The sequence below is a fragment of the Perognathus longimembris genome, chromosome 19, assembly GCF_023159225.1.
Source record: "Perognathus longimembris pacificus isolate PPM17 chromosome 19, ASM2315922v1, whole genome shotgun sequence".
In the NCBI taxonomy this organism is placed as follows: Eukaryota; Metazoa; Chordata; class Mammalia; order Rodentia; family Heteromyidae; genus Perognathus; species Perognathus longimembris.
Genome location: NC_063179.1, coordinates 24,103,193 through 24,120,368, shown reverse-complemented (window position 1 = coordinate 24,120,368; position 17,176 = coordinate 24,103,193). Strand labels below are relative to the sequence as shown.

Genomic DNA, 17,176 nt, shown 5'->3' with positions numbered 1-17,176 from the left:
GGGCCTGAGCTTCCTTGTGCTCAAGGCTAGCACTCTGCCACTTGAACCACAGCGCCACTTCTGGCTGTTGTCTAAATATGTGGTGCTGAGGAATCAAATCCAGGGCTTCATGTATACGAGACAAGCTCTTTTGCCACTAGGCCATATCCCCAGCCCCTCTAAGGGCTTTTTACAAGGCAATTTTTTGTTTTACTTTTAACTAAAAAAAAAAAAACAAAAAAAAAAAACACGGTAAATTTAAAGCCAGGCTCCACTGGCTCACGCCTGCAATCCTACTTACTCAGGACGCTGGAGGTCAAAGCCAGCCTGGGCAGGAAAGTCTATGGGATATTTTATCTCCAGTTAACTACCAAAAAGCCAGCAGGAGAGCTGTGGTTCAAGTGGTATAGCACCTGCCTTGAGCAAAAAAGCCAAATGAGAGTGTGAAGCCCAGAGTTCAAGCCCTGCTGACAGTGTGCGTGCTTGCATGTATGCATGCATGCACATGCATGTACGTGCATGTGCACACACTCATTTATCCTCAGATTCTAGCTGGCGTTAGTCATCTGGTTATTTAATAAATCCTGTGTCTGTCTTGTATAAATCATTTATTGAGACATGAAGTGTGAAACAAAGTAGAGCTAATCGATACAGTTCTCATTCCCAAGGGCATTAGAATATCTCTAAACAGCCTGTTGGCACCTACCCAGCCCTAAAATATGAAAATTAAATAAGAGCATTGCTTATTTATGTGCTTGCAATGGAATCTGAGAGAAGCCCTCTGCAAAAAATTCAATAAATTTATCCCCTTAATATCGATTATGAACTGGCATTGTCCTTAGACTCTCACAGTGTACTCCTATGGTTTCAGTGCGCTGGGAAAACAAACTCCTGGCTTATATACTGTACTTAAATCACAATGCATTGCATTTACCTATAGATCATGTTGGCAAGAAGATTGGCTTGTTTGGACTCAGGGTGTTGGTGAAGATTGGAGATTAGTGAGAAATGGTTGTTTAGCAGACATTTTTCGTTACAAAAGAGACAGACCAGTCAGTTTCCATAAAACTTTACCTTCTTTTCCAATAAAAGTCAGATTTCACATTGAAGATATGAAGAATATTAAGAGTTCAGAATAAGGCTGAAACATCAAGGAAAAAGATCCTTTTTCTTAAAAAAAAAAGAAAGAAATTAGCTGGCCCTTTTCCCTTCAAGAGAAATGCTATGAAGTATCTATTGGAAACTATCTGTTTTTTAAGAATTTTATTTCATATGTTTCCACAGGTGTTCTGTTGTTAAAAATAAAAAAAAGAAAACGTGTGTTCACTTGTAAAATACTAAGTGTTTATATAAAGTCTTTTCCTCTCAGTGGAGTTGCAGGTCTATTTGTGTGAGATGTTGCTTTGTCTATTATGTGTTCATTATTTTACATGTTAATTTAGATCTGTTCTTGGATATGGCAACAGTGAATATACTTCATTTATTCTAACCCACTTTGCCAACGATAATGCTAATAACTATTTTATGCTTTTGTTTTTTGTTTCTGGGCTTTGAACACGCTGCTCTAGTCCTTCATTTGTTTTATTTTTTTCAGATAGGGTCTTGAATTTTTGCTAAGACTAGCTTAAACCATGATTCTCCTACCTGTGCCTACCACGTAACTGGGGTTAATAGATATGAACCAATATCACTTGCTTGTTGGTTGAGATACAGTCCCTCTAACTTTCAGACTGGGCTGACTCAAACTATCATCTCAATCTTCATCTCCCAAGTGGCTGGGATTACAGGTAGAAGCTACTGTACCTAGCCTTTTATCACTCTTTTCCTGGAAAATTTTGGTTCATATTTTTTATTCTAAATGACTTTAGTAGAAAAGTAGAAGAGAAAGCATCAACCCTTGACATTGTGAAAAATCAATAGCTATCTATAAATGAACTGAAAATATTTTACCATATCTAAGCCAATCATTGCTTGCTTTTACAGTTTTTAATAATGACTTAACCTTTTTTAGGAACCTTTCTTCTAACTCTTTGAAGTTTGGGCAATCTTGTATTCATTTATTTGTTCATTTATTAATTTTGCAAAATATTAATTATCCTGGAAGGTAAAAATGATCATTTTTGTCACACTGCTGCATACATGAGGGATTCAGTCACCTAAATTGTAACTTCCTTGATTTTCCTTCCAATAATTATTCCTAGGACCCAGTGACTATTTACCATAATGGATTAAGATATCTGAAGCTGGTCCCCTACTTTGAATGATCTGTCACATTAAGTCAGATTGATTAGCCTTGGGTTTCTCCTTCCAACTCAAAGTGTAGACTTATTTTCAGTTTTCTTTGGTTCAAAACTTTCAGGAAGGTATTTACTGTATGTTGAACATAGTAGTAAACAGTAGTGAGTAATTTTCATACCATCTTCTTATAATAACTTGAAGTCCTCTATGTGTCCTTTCTATTCTAACTATGGCTTTTCTGATAAGGTTTATTGTTGATCATAGATCTGTTAAGTAATATGCATTCTTGTAATCCAAAGCCTACATAAACTACAAGTTAGCTTTATCTGTCTTGAGGGCTTGGGCTGGATGGTGCTTTGCAGCAGGTGCTGAGTGAAGACAACAGAAGAATAGGTCTTGGCCACTGGTAACCGTCCAGTGGAAGCCTTAGATACCAGGGCCCCTTATCAGGCTCTCTCTGTTCTTCTTTGTACCCTCTTCTTGCCAGATTAAGTCATCTTTAATTTAGGAGCTACATTGCAAGAATGTTGAGAGCCAATTCATATCCCAAATGTAAACCAAACAGTGATTCTCAGGTGATGTCCCTGGAAAGGCTGGTTACTATCTGCATTGTGAGTTGGGTCACTTACATATGCCTGTAATCTAGCTTCTCAGATATTGGAGATCAGGAGGGCCACAATGAGAGACCAGCCAAAGCAAAAAGTTAATGACATCTTCATCGAGGGCATGTCCATTACCGCATTGATGCAAGGGGCATAAGCAAAAGGATCATGAACCAGCTGAAACTACCTGAAACTAAAGCACAAACGAGATGGGGACATGGTTCAAGGGTAGAGTGCCTATCTAACACATGTGAGACTATGGTTTACACGCCCCTTGCAAAACCAAAAACTCAAAACAGAAAGTGTCAGAATTGAAGCAAGGAATGTATATACCATGTGTGTACCCCTCACCCCCAATTTAATTATTTTTCTCTTTCCTTTTTCAGGTCTCACCCAAGCTCATGCCAATGCAGCAGATCAAAACTTGATGTGAAATAGATATTTGTCCTAGGCTGCTGTTTTCAATGCATAGGATTTATTTGAAATATCATCAGTAATCACCATTGTATATTAACAAGCATTTTGGACTAGTTTTCTTCTAGTGTTTCAGGATTTATGCATCCATATAGACATTGTTCTCTCAATTTTGCTATGATATTTTAATGGAAAACAAAACGGCAAACACTTTACAGTTACCTTACTTGTTTCATAAGTGCCAAGAAGTTTGTCTTTGCCATTGGTGCTCGCATGGGATGTATCTTCAAATTTTCGTAAAGCATGATAAATTATGTGCAGTATTCTCCAAAATGAGCCCCAAGAAGTTTCATTCATGTGCTTTTCCTTATCACTAAACTATTGAATGTAGTGGTTCTGAAAAAAAAAAAAGGGATATTTATACGAATTTGTGATTAGGAGTTCTCTCATACTGTTTGTTTTTCCTTCACTCTCTTCTGACTTTAGTGGAGGGGGTCTTTGATTATGTGGTTACATTTTGCCTCTCTAGTGCATCCTGCCTCCTCCTAGTGCTTCCTGTAGCTAAATAGATACCCCCAAAAAGGCAAGAAGAAATATCTTTGAGGAGAGAGAAGAAATGACGAGTTTGTGAAAGAGACCAAAAGTTATAGCATCCGTTCATGCTGACAGCTCACCATAAAGTTGCCTTTATAGACAGCCAGCCACCTTTCTATGCTTTTCCCAATCCGAGACTAATTCCACGAAGAGGGCTAGAAAATATTGACCCATTTGTATAGTTTGTCCATTTAAAAACAGAGCAATATTCCTTTGTATATGGAAGGATCCTAAGGGTTATTACCATTATCAAGCTACCTGTACATTACTTCCTCTGATGACAAGGATTGTGGGTAATTTATCATGAATTTGTAATCACAATGACAGTAGAATGTTAAAAAAAAAAACACCAGAAAGATACATTTTAGACTCTCAATTCTTCTCAGAAAAGATTCTAGATACCGAATAGCTTTCTACAGAAAGTCTTCCATTTAGTCTGCATCTAATACTTAGCAAAGTAATATTAATTCAGTCTTATCCAGGTAGGGGAAATAATGATGTACATATCCCAGTTTTGGAGAGTTAGTGAACAGTTAGTGTGAGTCACCATGGTCTATAAGGGTTACAATTTCTGCTTTATCCTTAGAGGTATCTTCAATACCAAACATTTCCCACAGAGGAGTTGTTTCAAGAGTATCCTAAGTATTTCGTAAGTGCAGGTTTAGGTACCTCAAAACCAGTCTGGACAGCTGGCTGCTGTACAGAGGTAATAGTGCTGTACAATATATCATTCTTCTGGCACTAATTATAGGAACTTTTGTTTTGTTTTAAATGAGGTGGTCATTCATGCTCACTGCTGTTCAAATACAGTGATAGCCATAACATGTACAATGTTGGAGGAAGAAGTTGGGCATTTTCTGAGTAACATATTCTACATGGAAAAGAGAATTTGAGGTTGGCTGCATTGTTGAAAGCATATTGCTGGTGATAAGAGCCCTTCTTAGACTGTCCAAAGTCCATGAGAGTAATATATGTCTATATTGGAATTGTGATTTGGAATAAAATTGTATTATTCACAGTTATTATATATTCAAAGTACTTGCTTATCATTCCAGTCTGCTACTTCGATGTTAGATAAAGCTGATCTAAACATTGGCAAAACCTAAGTAGAAGACTTGATATTCTTGGTCAAAGATTTACATGACATTAAGAAATTTAATAAAGATTCCAGCTCATAGAGATCCACGTGTTTGTCCTTTTTCTCAATCTAGAAATGGTGTGGCTAAACCTGAGAATAATATAACAGACATTGTTGGAAGAGCCAAAAATTGATGTCAGAATAACACTTCTCATTAAGTTGTTGCCCAAGTATTTTTGTTTTGCTTCATTTTTACCAAAAGAAACATATTTCCAGTCTGAAATAAATGAACGTAAATGAATTCTGTACTTTGCTATTTGTCAGGACCAAACATGTCTATAAAAGTTGATTATAAACCCTTAACATGGTAATATGTTTTGCCTTTCTCTAACATTTTCTTTTATGATCCCCATGCATTATTTGTGTTCCCAGTCATAGGGTGAGGTTTGATCCATTTTGAAATGTTTCCTGCTAGGCTCTCCCAGCATCTGTGCTGCCTTGCCCATGAGCAGGCAATCTCCCGTTTGGTTACCCCATGACAAAAACGGAGGGCAGCTTCATAGGACATGTTACTTTTCATAGGATAGAGGAGTCAGTCCACTCTTGTTATAAATAAATGTTGACAAAGAATGCACATTTAAAAAGTAGAGATTAGAGAAGTCAATTGTTTCACTTCTCTCTGACCATCAAATTCTGAGAAAGGGATCTAGCACCAAAATTCACTCTCTTCTCTAAACGAACATACTAGGACTTCCTAGGGAGAAGTAGGGAAGAAAATAGAGAATCTTTAGGCTGTATATAATAAGGTAATGAAGAGATGATAACCACCTGTTTTTGGTTAAACACTTTATAATTTATAAAACACACAGAATATGCTAGGTAACTTATTTGATTTCCACAGTAACCTGCCGGAAAGACATTATTACTTCCATTAAAATTAACTTGATTAGTCTGAGAGAAGTAATGTCTGCCAGCTCTTTAATCAAATTAGCCTTTCAGCGTTAATGTTGGATTTTGCCAAATTAGTAAATGAGATGTGAATAAAATTCCCTGAATAGAATCAGATTTATTGTTCTCTGGTAAGTCATAAAACAGCCCAAACTTTAAAACCTAATAGGACAAATGTTCTATTTTTGTTCCCTTCTGTCCACACTACCTTTGTGCATAGTCAAGTTGTCCTCCCGACCTCTCAAATGGGTACGGATAAGTACAAACAAACAGAAATGACAGTGTCACTGAGCAGTGAAAGTGAAAGGTCCTGTGTAGGTAACCCAGGTAAGAAAGTTCACCAGACACCAAAGCAATGGTCCAACAAGCAGTACTTGATCATTTTAGCTGAATAACTCTAAAACCCTGACTCCTAGGCACTCACTTTTTTTCATGGATTCTAGACTCATTAGTTGAACCCTCTAAGAAAAGGCTGATACTGTTAACTTTAAATAAGAAAGGTGGCATGGAAAGAGGAGCCCTCAGTAAGATCTACAGTACTCCCTCCACAAAAAAAATTAAAAAAAAAGTATTCATGGAAGAAAGCAAAGGTCGTAAGAAAGAACTAGGATACAGCAAAACATATCAAACAAGACGATTTGTGTTATTATATTTCTTTGAGTACAAGGCACCATCAGTTGTAAAATGGACTGTGTTTTTGCTTACTTTCTCATCAGGTATAAGTATATTGACTTCCTAATGCTTTCTGTCAGTGCCAGATGAGTTCACCAAGTATTCTTTGCCCACTTTGGGGAGCATCATTAAATACTTGGTATAGCAGTTAATGAATGGTGCAAGGGAACCCGTGTGTCTTGACATGAGAGGCTCAGGTGACCCTCCCACCATTATCACCTTCATTTTTATCACATGAACATCATATCATCATCCTAATAGGTCTAGGTTCCTTGTCTGTAAAGAAAAAGCATAAGTATAATGAGAAATTATTTTGTAAAATCTTAAGATAATGTTTTATACGTACCTAAAATATGCATAATAAAGCCAAATGCACCTGCTATAGAACTATATACAGATCAAGTAATTTGTGACTTATTATGATCTGTACAGAAATCACAAAATGAATTCTGCAATTCAAAATCCTGCAGTTCACAAACAATGCAAAGCTCCAGGAAGAAGTGGTGAGAGGACAAAAATCAAGTATCACATATGCTTGATTTGAGAAAAATCTAGTTTTGATGAGAAAATAGAGTAACTGAAAGGATATGAAATGAAACGATTCTGGCCTAGAATAGGGAGCACACCATTCAATGGCTATTGTAGTCATTTGATTATAGATGTTTTATTGTGGAAGAATATTACATAGATACAATCTGTTCTAAAGGGGTCAATTGAAATATTCTGGTGACTCAGGAAATGCAGCAATGAAAGTGCTACTAACCAAACAGAGCCAGCTGTGTTTTTCAGAAAAGAAGCAATTGTGAAATGACCTCATTGTCAACTATATTGTGGAGAAGCAGAACTGTTCCAAGGACATCTGAACTAGTGCTATAGCTGAACACATCTATAAAAGTAAACTCAGGCACAAGCTTAAAAGTAAGTTCTTTTGGCAGAAAAATAATTAGAAGGTAAAAGTAGTTCAATGAGCTGTCTTATACAGAGTACAGTAGATTTATACATTTATATCGTACGATTTTACAATTAATAAATGGTTCTTCATTTTATTAAGACAGTAGCACAAGAAGATCAACCAAACTATGTGCACGGAACCTATATATCTAGCACAGAAAAAGAGCAATTCTGAAAAATGTCACTCACTAACAGTCTCTGAATTCTATCTACCAAATGATTATACTTTGAAAGCACCAATTTTATTATTATCAGTGCAATAAGAAATTAATTTGAGCTTTCATTCCACAACCATCTTATATCCTTCAGTATTGGGGATCTCAAAACACCACCTAGTCAGGAAAGTGTTAATTCATGAAAGAAATGATATGAAGATTAGAGGGTTGTTTAAAGAGTATCCTGAGGGCTGGGGATATGGCCCAGTGGCAAGAGTGCTTGCCCCGTATACACGAGGCTCTGGGTTCAATTCCCCAGCACCACATATATAGAAAATGTCCAGAAGTGGTGCTGTGGCTCAAGTGGCAGAGTGCTAGCCTTGAGCAAAAAGAAGCCAGGGACAGTGCTCAGGCCCTGAGTTCAAGGCCCAGGACTGGCCAAAAGAAAAAAAATATATCCTGAATAGGGTTGAATAGGTGTCAACCCCCAGCTGCCAATAGCATGGTGACAAAGCATGTTAAGGATGTATATAATTCACAGAAAGATGTGTGTGTGTGTGTGTGTGTGTGTGTGTACACACACACCTCTGAATAACAAAATATTTATGAATATTACAAAATGTTGGCAAATGAGAATTTGTTATGCCATTTATTTTTTTTACTTTATATATTTGAAAATAGAAATATTAAAAAGATTTTCAAAGGAAATATATACAACATATATAAGTAGAATACACTTAAAATTCTCTATGATAATTAGTTTTGAACTAGGAAATTCAATGATGGTCTCAAGTTTGGGAAAAGAAATTTAGTCAAGTGCATCTGTAATCTCATTGGAGGAGAGAATATAGAGACAGATTTTTAAAGGTCAAGTTTACTTTCATTCTTCTAATCCCTATTAAAGCAAACCTCAGTGCCAAATAATAAAAAAATAAGTACAAAAAACATGAAGAAAGCATTAGTAGCCATCAGTAAATTGTGAAGTGGAATTAAGTGGATAAGATATCACAACACACCTAATGGAAAATCTGAACTATAAATTGTATCAACACTGAATGTGGTAAGGATGTGGAGATATTAGGTCATGCATGCATTGCCAGTAGAAATGTGAACAGTATAGTCAGCCTAAAAAAAAAACAGTTTAAACATGCCATTTACAAGATAACCTTGCCAATGTAGTATTGGGTATTACTCTAGAAAAATGAAAACATATATCCACGTAAAAACCTATAAGCAAATATCAACACCATTCATTCACATAAGCCCCAACCTTGGAACAATCCAGACATCCTTCAATGTGTGAATGTTTGACCAAGTTACAGTAAATACATAAATAGATACAGCAATAAAACGGGAGCAAATTGTTAGCCAGCCATGGCAGCAAAGACTGTGAGACTCTAATCTCCAATAAACTACTCAAAAAACAAACAAACAAAAAAACGGAAGTGGTGCTGTGGCTCATGTGGTAGAGCACTAGCCTTGAGCACAAAGAGGTTCAGGTAAAGTGTCCAGGCCCTGAGTTCAAGACCAGCAATAAATAAATAAATAGTAAATTGTGAACCCGAGAGAACCAATCCGAGCAAAGGAGCATGGTTTACTGCATTAGGAATAAATAGGGGAGCAACCTTCCTGCCTATGTGCTTGCTTACTACATTGTTGACTAATGGCACACCTTTCTGCATAAGTAAATTTTGCCTTGCTGAGACAATTCTTATTTTCATGTCTATTATGTGACTCCAATGGTTCTTGGATAGCATATTTATAATAGTAGCCAAAGGTCTGTGGACATGCTTCTTAATCTCTCTGAGTAGGTTTTCTGAATTGCAAGGACATATACTACATTCCCCACAGGGCTGCAAGAAGGATTCAACATAGACTTTAACTGGTACATAGTAGGCATGTCAAAATTTCTCCTTCACATTGCAAATATGTTTTCATTGATGAGGATCTTAGGTATCCTGCTTTCCCACTTTTGATTTCCCTTTGTCTTTGGTCATCCTCTTCTATGGGTTTGTGTATCCCCTGGTATATGACTTTGTCTATGTATAATGAAATCTCTACTTAAGAAACATTTTGGAAAGAGAGACTAACACAAGTAACCAAAAAAATAAAAAAGAAAGATATTGAACTGTTTTTCAGTTATCTATTTTTTCCTGGCCAAGTGAAATATATAAAATCAAGTGTTAATAAGCCCTGCAATTATGGCAACTTAAAATGCTGAGCAACTGGGCCACTAAAGATGACTGTAAATTCTCATGGTAGTCTCCTATCGGTTCTCATTTATCACTAAGAAACCTGTTGATTTATAAATGCACAACTACTCACAGAGAGAGCCTTTTCAGGCCTTCCAATGAGATGTTATTTTTAAAAAGTACATTGCTCATTGGCAATTACTTTATATTCAGGTCCTTCCATTTTTATGAGTCAGATAATAGCATTTTAAAAAATAAAATGAGAAATTTTACTCTCCTTTTTTAAAACCAAGCAAGGAATTTTCTACTTCTAATAATAGTAGTATAGATTAGTATGTATAAAACTGGCCACAGAAAACTACCAGAAAAGCGGGATAAAATACTCTTCCTGCCCCCTTTATCTTACAAAATGAGAATATCACAGATGATGCAAGATTGCTGAAGAAAAACAAGAAGTGAAGGAGGAGAAGAAGGAGAAAAGAAAAGAAAGAAAGAAAGAAAGAAAGAAAGAAAGAAAGAAAGAAAGAAAGAAAGAAAGAAAGAAAAGAAGAAGAAGAAGAAAAGAAGCAACAAAGAAACAGCCATCAAGAGGTTATTTTTGAGCTTGACATCCAGTGGCATTTTCTCCTTTTAGGCACTGCTAATTTGTAAAATTTGTGGGACCAAAGCATTGAGAACATAAACAGAAAGTGACAGTTAAGAATCTGAAAAGCTTAGAAGACTTTAAACTTCCTTACAAGTGCGGAAGATAAAAAATTGGTAATACGAGTCAGCCAGGAAGGAAGATACTTAACAAAATACCTCACAATGAAAAATGGTTCTGCAAAAGGGCTGTTCTTTAGAAATAAGAGGCGAATGAACATAGGCAAACCTTCATAAAGACAACTGTTGTTTGAGGAAAACTAATGTGAAAAAAGAAAAGAAAAGGAAAAAGAAACTTCTAGTAGCCATGAAATCTCATGAGGGGTTAGGGGATTTGGGAGCCCTCCAGGAAATTGTGACCTGATTATGCTATTAAAGAAAAATGTAAGGGAAAAGAATCAATGAAATCTTCATAGGAGACATGGGAGGCCTTTAAATTTCCAGGCGCTAGAAACAAATTCAAGTTGGGACTGAGACAAACTCACTTCTGTAGAACATTAGATGTCTAAATATCCTAAACTCTAGTCCTTATCAACATTTTTCATATTTGTCAACTCTTTGAAGCAGTCCAATATACTCTGATATGATAATTGTTCCCATTTAGTAAAAATATATTAAACATGAGACACTGGTGAAAGATGTTGTGCCAGTCTTATTTCAGATCTTTTCATCAGCCTGTCAGGCTAAAGAAACAGAAGTGAGTAGACTTGATCAAGGTTATACAATCAGACATAATAGAATTTGCCATATATATTTTAGCCCCCACAGCCTGTTCATAAGCTTGAGAAAGGAGCAGTTAAATACAGCCTTAATAATGAAAACTTGTTGCCTAAATTGGCTAATTCTCAGTTACACCAATAGCATTAATGGGCAATCCAGCTTCTAGCAACTGTACAGAAATTACAAATGCAAAATAGTTGTTACACAGATTGTTTAGCTTAGCAATCAGAAGCAAACAAAATTCACAGCTCTAGAGGACTTTGAAGATAAAAAAAGTTTTAAGTAGGGAAGAAATAGTTATTTAAATGGTATTTAAATGAGTTTCCTGGAATGGATGTTACAGTTTAAAAGAAAAAATTGTTTGTTTTAAGAAGCACAGGACTTGCTATAAATTTGAAGAGAGATATTAAGATTCTAGTTCAAATAACTTTCAACAGTGCAAGCAGCAGTGTCCTAAAGCACAGCATAAGAGCTCTGGAAAAGGCAATTACCAACCAACAGCCAGGGGTCATTTTTCAAACTGCTATTGAACCATGATGCAGATACTTTCTGGGTAGCACGTATTAGGGCTCTTAATAAACTATCTTATTTCCAAGTTTATTCTTCCTCAAGACCTTTGGCTTAATTCAACCTATGAATGCATTCTTCATCTAGACACATCGATGCCCTTTTATAAATAATGATGGCATCATAGACCATGAAACCCATAAATAAGTAGGAAATAATGGAAATTGAAAACATACTTTAACCAAGGCTAACATAACTTAACCTAGCCTAATGAATGTTATGGTTAAGCCATATAGTCACTTTTGTGACTTGTTAAATTCTCATTCATCCTTTTTTAAAATTGCATTTCACTCACTTAACATTTAATTTACTTCCATGTTTCTGGCTATGACACTGAGCCTCCCAGGCCCTATCTATAAAGACTTATCTAGTGCCCCAGTTATGGAGATCTGAAATGCATAGTCATGTTTTTTGTCAAGCCCAAATTTCCCAGAAACATCTTAATCTGTAGCTGCATGTCTCTGGATTACTCAGGCAGGTCTGGGAGAGGGAGACATGAAATTCTTCCTGTGGCTGACTTTCCCTGGTCCCCAGAGCCCATCCTGAATCATCTTCAGACATCATGAGGCTACACTGCCAACAAACCTTTCTCCTCTCGGTTGACCATTTGATGTATAAATGTCTCACATCTAGTTTTGTTTGTTTGTTTTTAATTGATTTTTCTTTCTGGGATCCCTTCTCATTTGCTCGCACATAGGTATTTTCCCTTAAAAAGAGAAAAGAAAAAAAAAAAGTCTTTGCACATTTAATTCTGCCTTGGCATTTACCTCTTAGACGGCCTGGATGATCACAGTTAATATTAACCATTATAATCATTCTTTTTTTGCATACTGCCAATTAATTGTCTTGTCTCCTTTTGTCTTGCTGAACTTGCTTGGTTAAACAACCCATTTGGTTAAGTGTATCTGTGATCTTCATTCACATCTGTTTCCAAGCATGTGGGCGTGGCTGAAGATAAAATGGCAACCTGCTGATTGGTTTTCATTTTAATTCTTGACTCTGGAGCTCTAAGTATCCAGGGATTCAGGCACTTTCTTGTTTCCTTGGCAATTCTCTTCCCCCAATTTTCAGAGAACCATGTCAGGTTTTCACTATCTCTTTTACTGTCTGCACTCTTAGACCAAGACCTTGTGTCTTAATTCACAGAAAAAGAAGTCACAGAGATCTTCTAAGACTTCCCCTGTGCAACCACATCTTTTTGTATCAAGAGGTAAATAATGTCCTTTCTCTTGTGTTAGAGAAGAGGTGAAGAAGCTTTATGGAAGTAAAAGAGGTCTCTTGTTTTGCTCATTGTTTGGCAGATTCTAAGCTTACTTTTCTGTTTTGGAAATTTTCCTTCTTTAGAATTTCCTCTTGGTTTGTTGGTGGCAAACTTCTTTCAAATTATTACAAGTTTATAAATGCTCTCATGTCAAAACTGGTTCTACTTTATTTTTATGAGTTTTCTCCTGGAATTAGAGATAATTTTTAAAAATCAAAAATGAAAAAAATATTTTCAGTTCTTCAAAGTCTGGAGAAATTCAGAAGGATTGAAATGTTTTTGTCAGTAACTTTCAGTGGTTTCCATTTGGAATCTTAACCACATATTTCACCATGAACATAAAGCTCTTCATATTCTCCTAAATAACAAACAATTATTGAACATCTCCTATCGTGATAGATATTTGGGGCACAATGTGTATTAGATTTTGTTTCTGTTCTGAGGATTTTACACTTAAGTAGAGAGGACATATATTAGACTCTGCTTAATCAAAATTATGTTGAACCATAAAGGACTTCAGCCCTGCTTATAATGTGGATGCCCTGTGTTTTTCTTAAATGCACTTGAAGTAATTAAGAACTCAGATCTGTGTTGACAGTATCCTGAATTGTTACTCTGTGCCAATAATCAATTTGTCCAGGTTCCTGTAAAGGAGCAGAAGTACGGTAGAGGGAAACTTGGAAACAGAGCTAGAGAAGATATGGGAATTCCAAAGATATTACCACCTGCTTAAAATCTATTCTCTTAAGGTCATCAGTGTTTTGCATCTGTCCTCTTTTGTTATCTGAATGGGCTTCATGTATGTGAATATTAGTATGATTTAAGCCTTACTTCCAAGAGAGGCTATCCTTGTCAGTATCGTCAAGGAGATGTTTTAGATGTCATTTTTAGGAGTCACATCACTGAGTGTAGTTTAGTGGTTGAGCACATGCCAACTGATTATCCAGGATGTGCTTTCTATTCCCAGCACAGCAACAAGAAAAGAATGACAACACAATAATGGGTGTGATTTTGTTGGGTCAATTATCTTATAGTTTCATGGGTTCCTACAGTAGCTCCATGAACATTGAATACCCCAAACAGAACATGTGCATTCCATAAGCTTTAGAATTTATTTAGCACTTTTAGGTATATCTTTCGAATCAGTTTTATGGTTAGTAATTAGATTTTATTTATGAAGCATAGAGAGAAAACTCCAAAATAATTTTAAATAGTAAGATGTTTGATGCTATATTTATATTTCCATTCCATTCTGGGTGTAGCAGATCTTGAAGGTGAACCAAGGTTAATGTTCTAGCAATCAGCTAACATTAATTAATAGAGACATTTCAGGGTAAAATGAAATTATCTTGATAGCTTTTCATTAGGGTAACAACCTGACAGTTAAAGGACTACCTATTTTTCCTTTCTTTTTTTGCTAATCATGACAAATTACTATTAATACCACCTCACAAATATATCAGACATCTTGAGAGACAGATCCTTGACAATTTTAGGGCATGATTGGTGAGATAGTGTCCTACCCTGATAGCTAGAACCTGACATCCCCAAAATAGCAACACAAACAGGAACCTATTCCCAATAAAATTTCAAATAGCTCTTTAACTTCTCCAATTTAAGCCATGAAGCAAATATTTAAGAGTAGAATAAGTAGTATTAAAAAGTGATGTTCCTGGGCTGGGGTGTAGTAGAGTGCTGCCTAGCATGCATGAAGCCCTGGGTTCAATTCCTCAGTACCATAAAGAGAGAAAAAGCCGGAAATGGCACTGTGGCACAAGTGGTAGAGTGCTAGCCTCGAGTAAAAGAAGCTCAGGGACAGTGCCCAGGCCCTCAGTTCAAGCCCCAGGACTGGCCAAAAGAAAAAAAGTGATGTTCTAGAAACTTTCATCAAAAGATTATAACAATGTGAGGTGTTTTGTTTTTGTTTGTTTGTTTTAAATTCCTTTCCTCTTGCTTTTTCTTCAAGAGAATGACTTCTGGAACAACAACAAAAAATCTTTTTTTCCCCTTTTAGAGCTTCATTACATACTTCAAGGTACATAAATATTTCTTAAGATTCAAATGGATCTTAAGATTTTAGATGAAGTACTAGGAATTATTTTTTTCACCTGGACACATCTAGTACAAATTTGACAGAAGTTTCTTTAACATCCAGGTGAGAATTTAATAGCTTCCATTTCCTTAAAGCCTTGAGATTATGGCTCTAAGTGTTTGAAGAAGGAATAAAGTGTTCTTCTATCTACCACTCTATCTGAGAATCCAAAACCACTCTAGAACAGTCATATAGAGAGCAGGTCCTATAAGGGACCACCTAGGAATGCTGAACTGAACACAAAAATGAGAACTCTTCTCAGAGGATAAGTAACAAGTCTGTCCCTAACATTTATGTGGTCTATGCATTGATAAGTGTTAAATAAATTGTAAAGCTTCTTGTTGTTTGTTTACTTTTTTTTTTTTTGCCAGTCTTGGGGCTTGAACTCAGAGCCTGAGCACTGTCCCTGGCTTCTTTTTGCTCAAGGCCAGCACTCTACCACTTGAGCCACAGCGCCACTTCTGGCTTTTTCTGTATATGTGGTGCTGAGGAATCCAACACAAGTCTTTATATATGCTAGGCAAGCAGTTTACCACTAGGCCGCATTCCCAGCCCTGTAAAGCTTCTTCTTAAAAATTATTATATTTGCTTACATTTAAATTTTATCTCTATAATGGCAAAATGTATGGGAAGTTATTTTTAATAGTTTTGTATAATATATTTTATAATTGCCAAGGTAGAGAAAAAATATGAATTTTAACTAATATGACATTTTGAATGAAATAATTTAAGTAAGGTTGAAATTAAATATATCTTAAAATGTAACGCAATCATATTAAACATTTTATGGTATTTAGAACTATTAATTTTCCACATTTGTATTAGTACCTGTTAATTGTAAAATGTTTTTTTATAATTATTAATCTTCCAACTAGTTGGCAATGTAAAGAAGTAATATCATGTTCTTCTGTGTTTTGCCTTGAGCTTATAGGAAATTTAAGGGAAAAATAAATTATTTAATATTATACTTTGTATTCAAGTGCCAGTGTTGTAATCATTGCACTGATTCTTGAAAACTCTCCAGAATTTTTCTATTTTTTCAGATAATGTCTCACAGTATTGATTAGGGCAAACAGATTGCAATCCTGTCAATTCCTCCTTTGTTGTTGGGATGTCAGGTGCATGCCATCACATCTGGCTTGTTGGTTGAGATGGAGGTTTCACTAACTTTTTGTTTGTCTGTTCGTGCTCCTCATAATGTCTTGTTCCCAAGTAGTTGAGGTTACAGACATATACCACTGCACCCAGCCCCTTAGTGGCAAAGGATCTGATAAATCAGTTTCTCATTCCCTTTTTCTCTCGCCCCCTCCCTCCTATTCTTGTTCCTAAACCCATCTGCTTCTTAAATCCTCTTCTAATTACATCTGCTGTGTCAACAGGGTTATACTCCCAAATGGTATTTAGGTATAGTGACCTTTTGTCTCTAGGACACAGGAAAAATATGAAAAGCCAATTTTCCTTGGGGAGGGCTAAATTGTGTTAATTGTAGTATGACTGCTGGAGATTATGACATGTTTATTACTATAGCAGAGCAAAGGACCCCAAGTAACCATGACACACCTGTTTTTAAAATCTTTTATTTAAAGCGAAAGGGGGAGGGGGTGGTATGAGGGACGAGGTAACAAACAGTACAAGTAATGTATCCAATGCCTAATGTATGAAACTGTAACCTCTCTGTACATCAGTTTGATAATAAAAATTTGAAAATAAAATAAAATCTTTTATTTATGGGTATGCATGTAAGACACATATACATATTTTATTCCCATTGCTGGAAATACATTTTCTATAAAACTTCTCTTTATATGTATGCTTGTAATGTATGGATCTTTAAAGCATGGACATAGCACTTTGTTTTTCAAGCATAAGGCAGGCATGACGAAAGAGGTGTGTGAGTGGTAGCATCATTGTAACTCACCTTTTCAGAAGACCTCAGGGAAAGCCAGTACTCTTGCATAAAGAACGTTCACAGGTGACCTGTGAAGGCAAATATAAGAACATCAGGAAGGATTCCTCCGGAGAGCTTGTTCCCTAAAGGTTTGGGTACAGGAGGGGATGGTAGATATAGATA

At 36.0% G+C, this 17,176-nt stretch overlaps 1 protein-coding gene across 1 annotated transcript in view; it reads left to right on the top strand.

Annotated features, from left to right (window-relative positions):
• Positions 1-5,008, top strand: part of Oxct1 (3-oxoacid CoA-transferase 1) — a 141,052-nt gene extending 136,044 nt beyond the window's left edge. The window contains exon 17 of the mRNA XM_048368417.1: positions 3,206-5,008. Within this exon, the coding sequence (XP_048224374.1) occupies positions 3,206-3,247 (42 nt within the window). The 3' untranslated portion in view covers positions 3,248-5,008. The remainder of the gene's footprint in view (positions 1-3,205) is intronic.
• Positions 5,009-17,176: the final 12,168 nt, after the last annotated feature.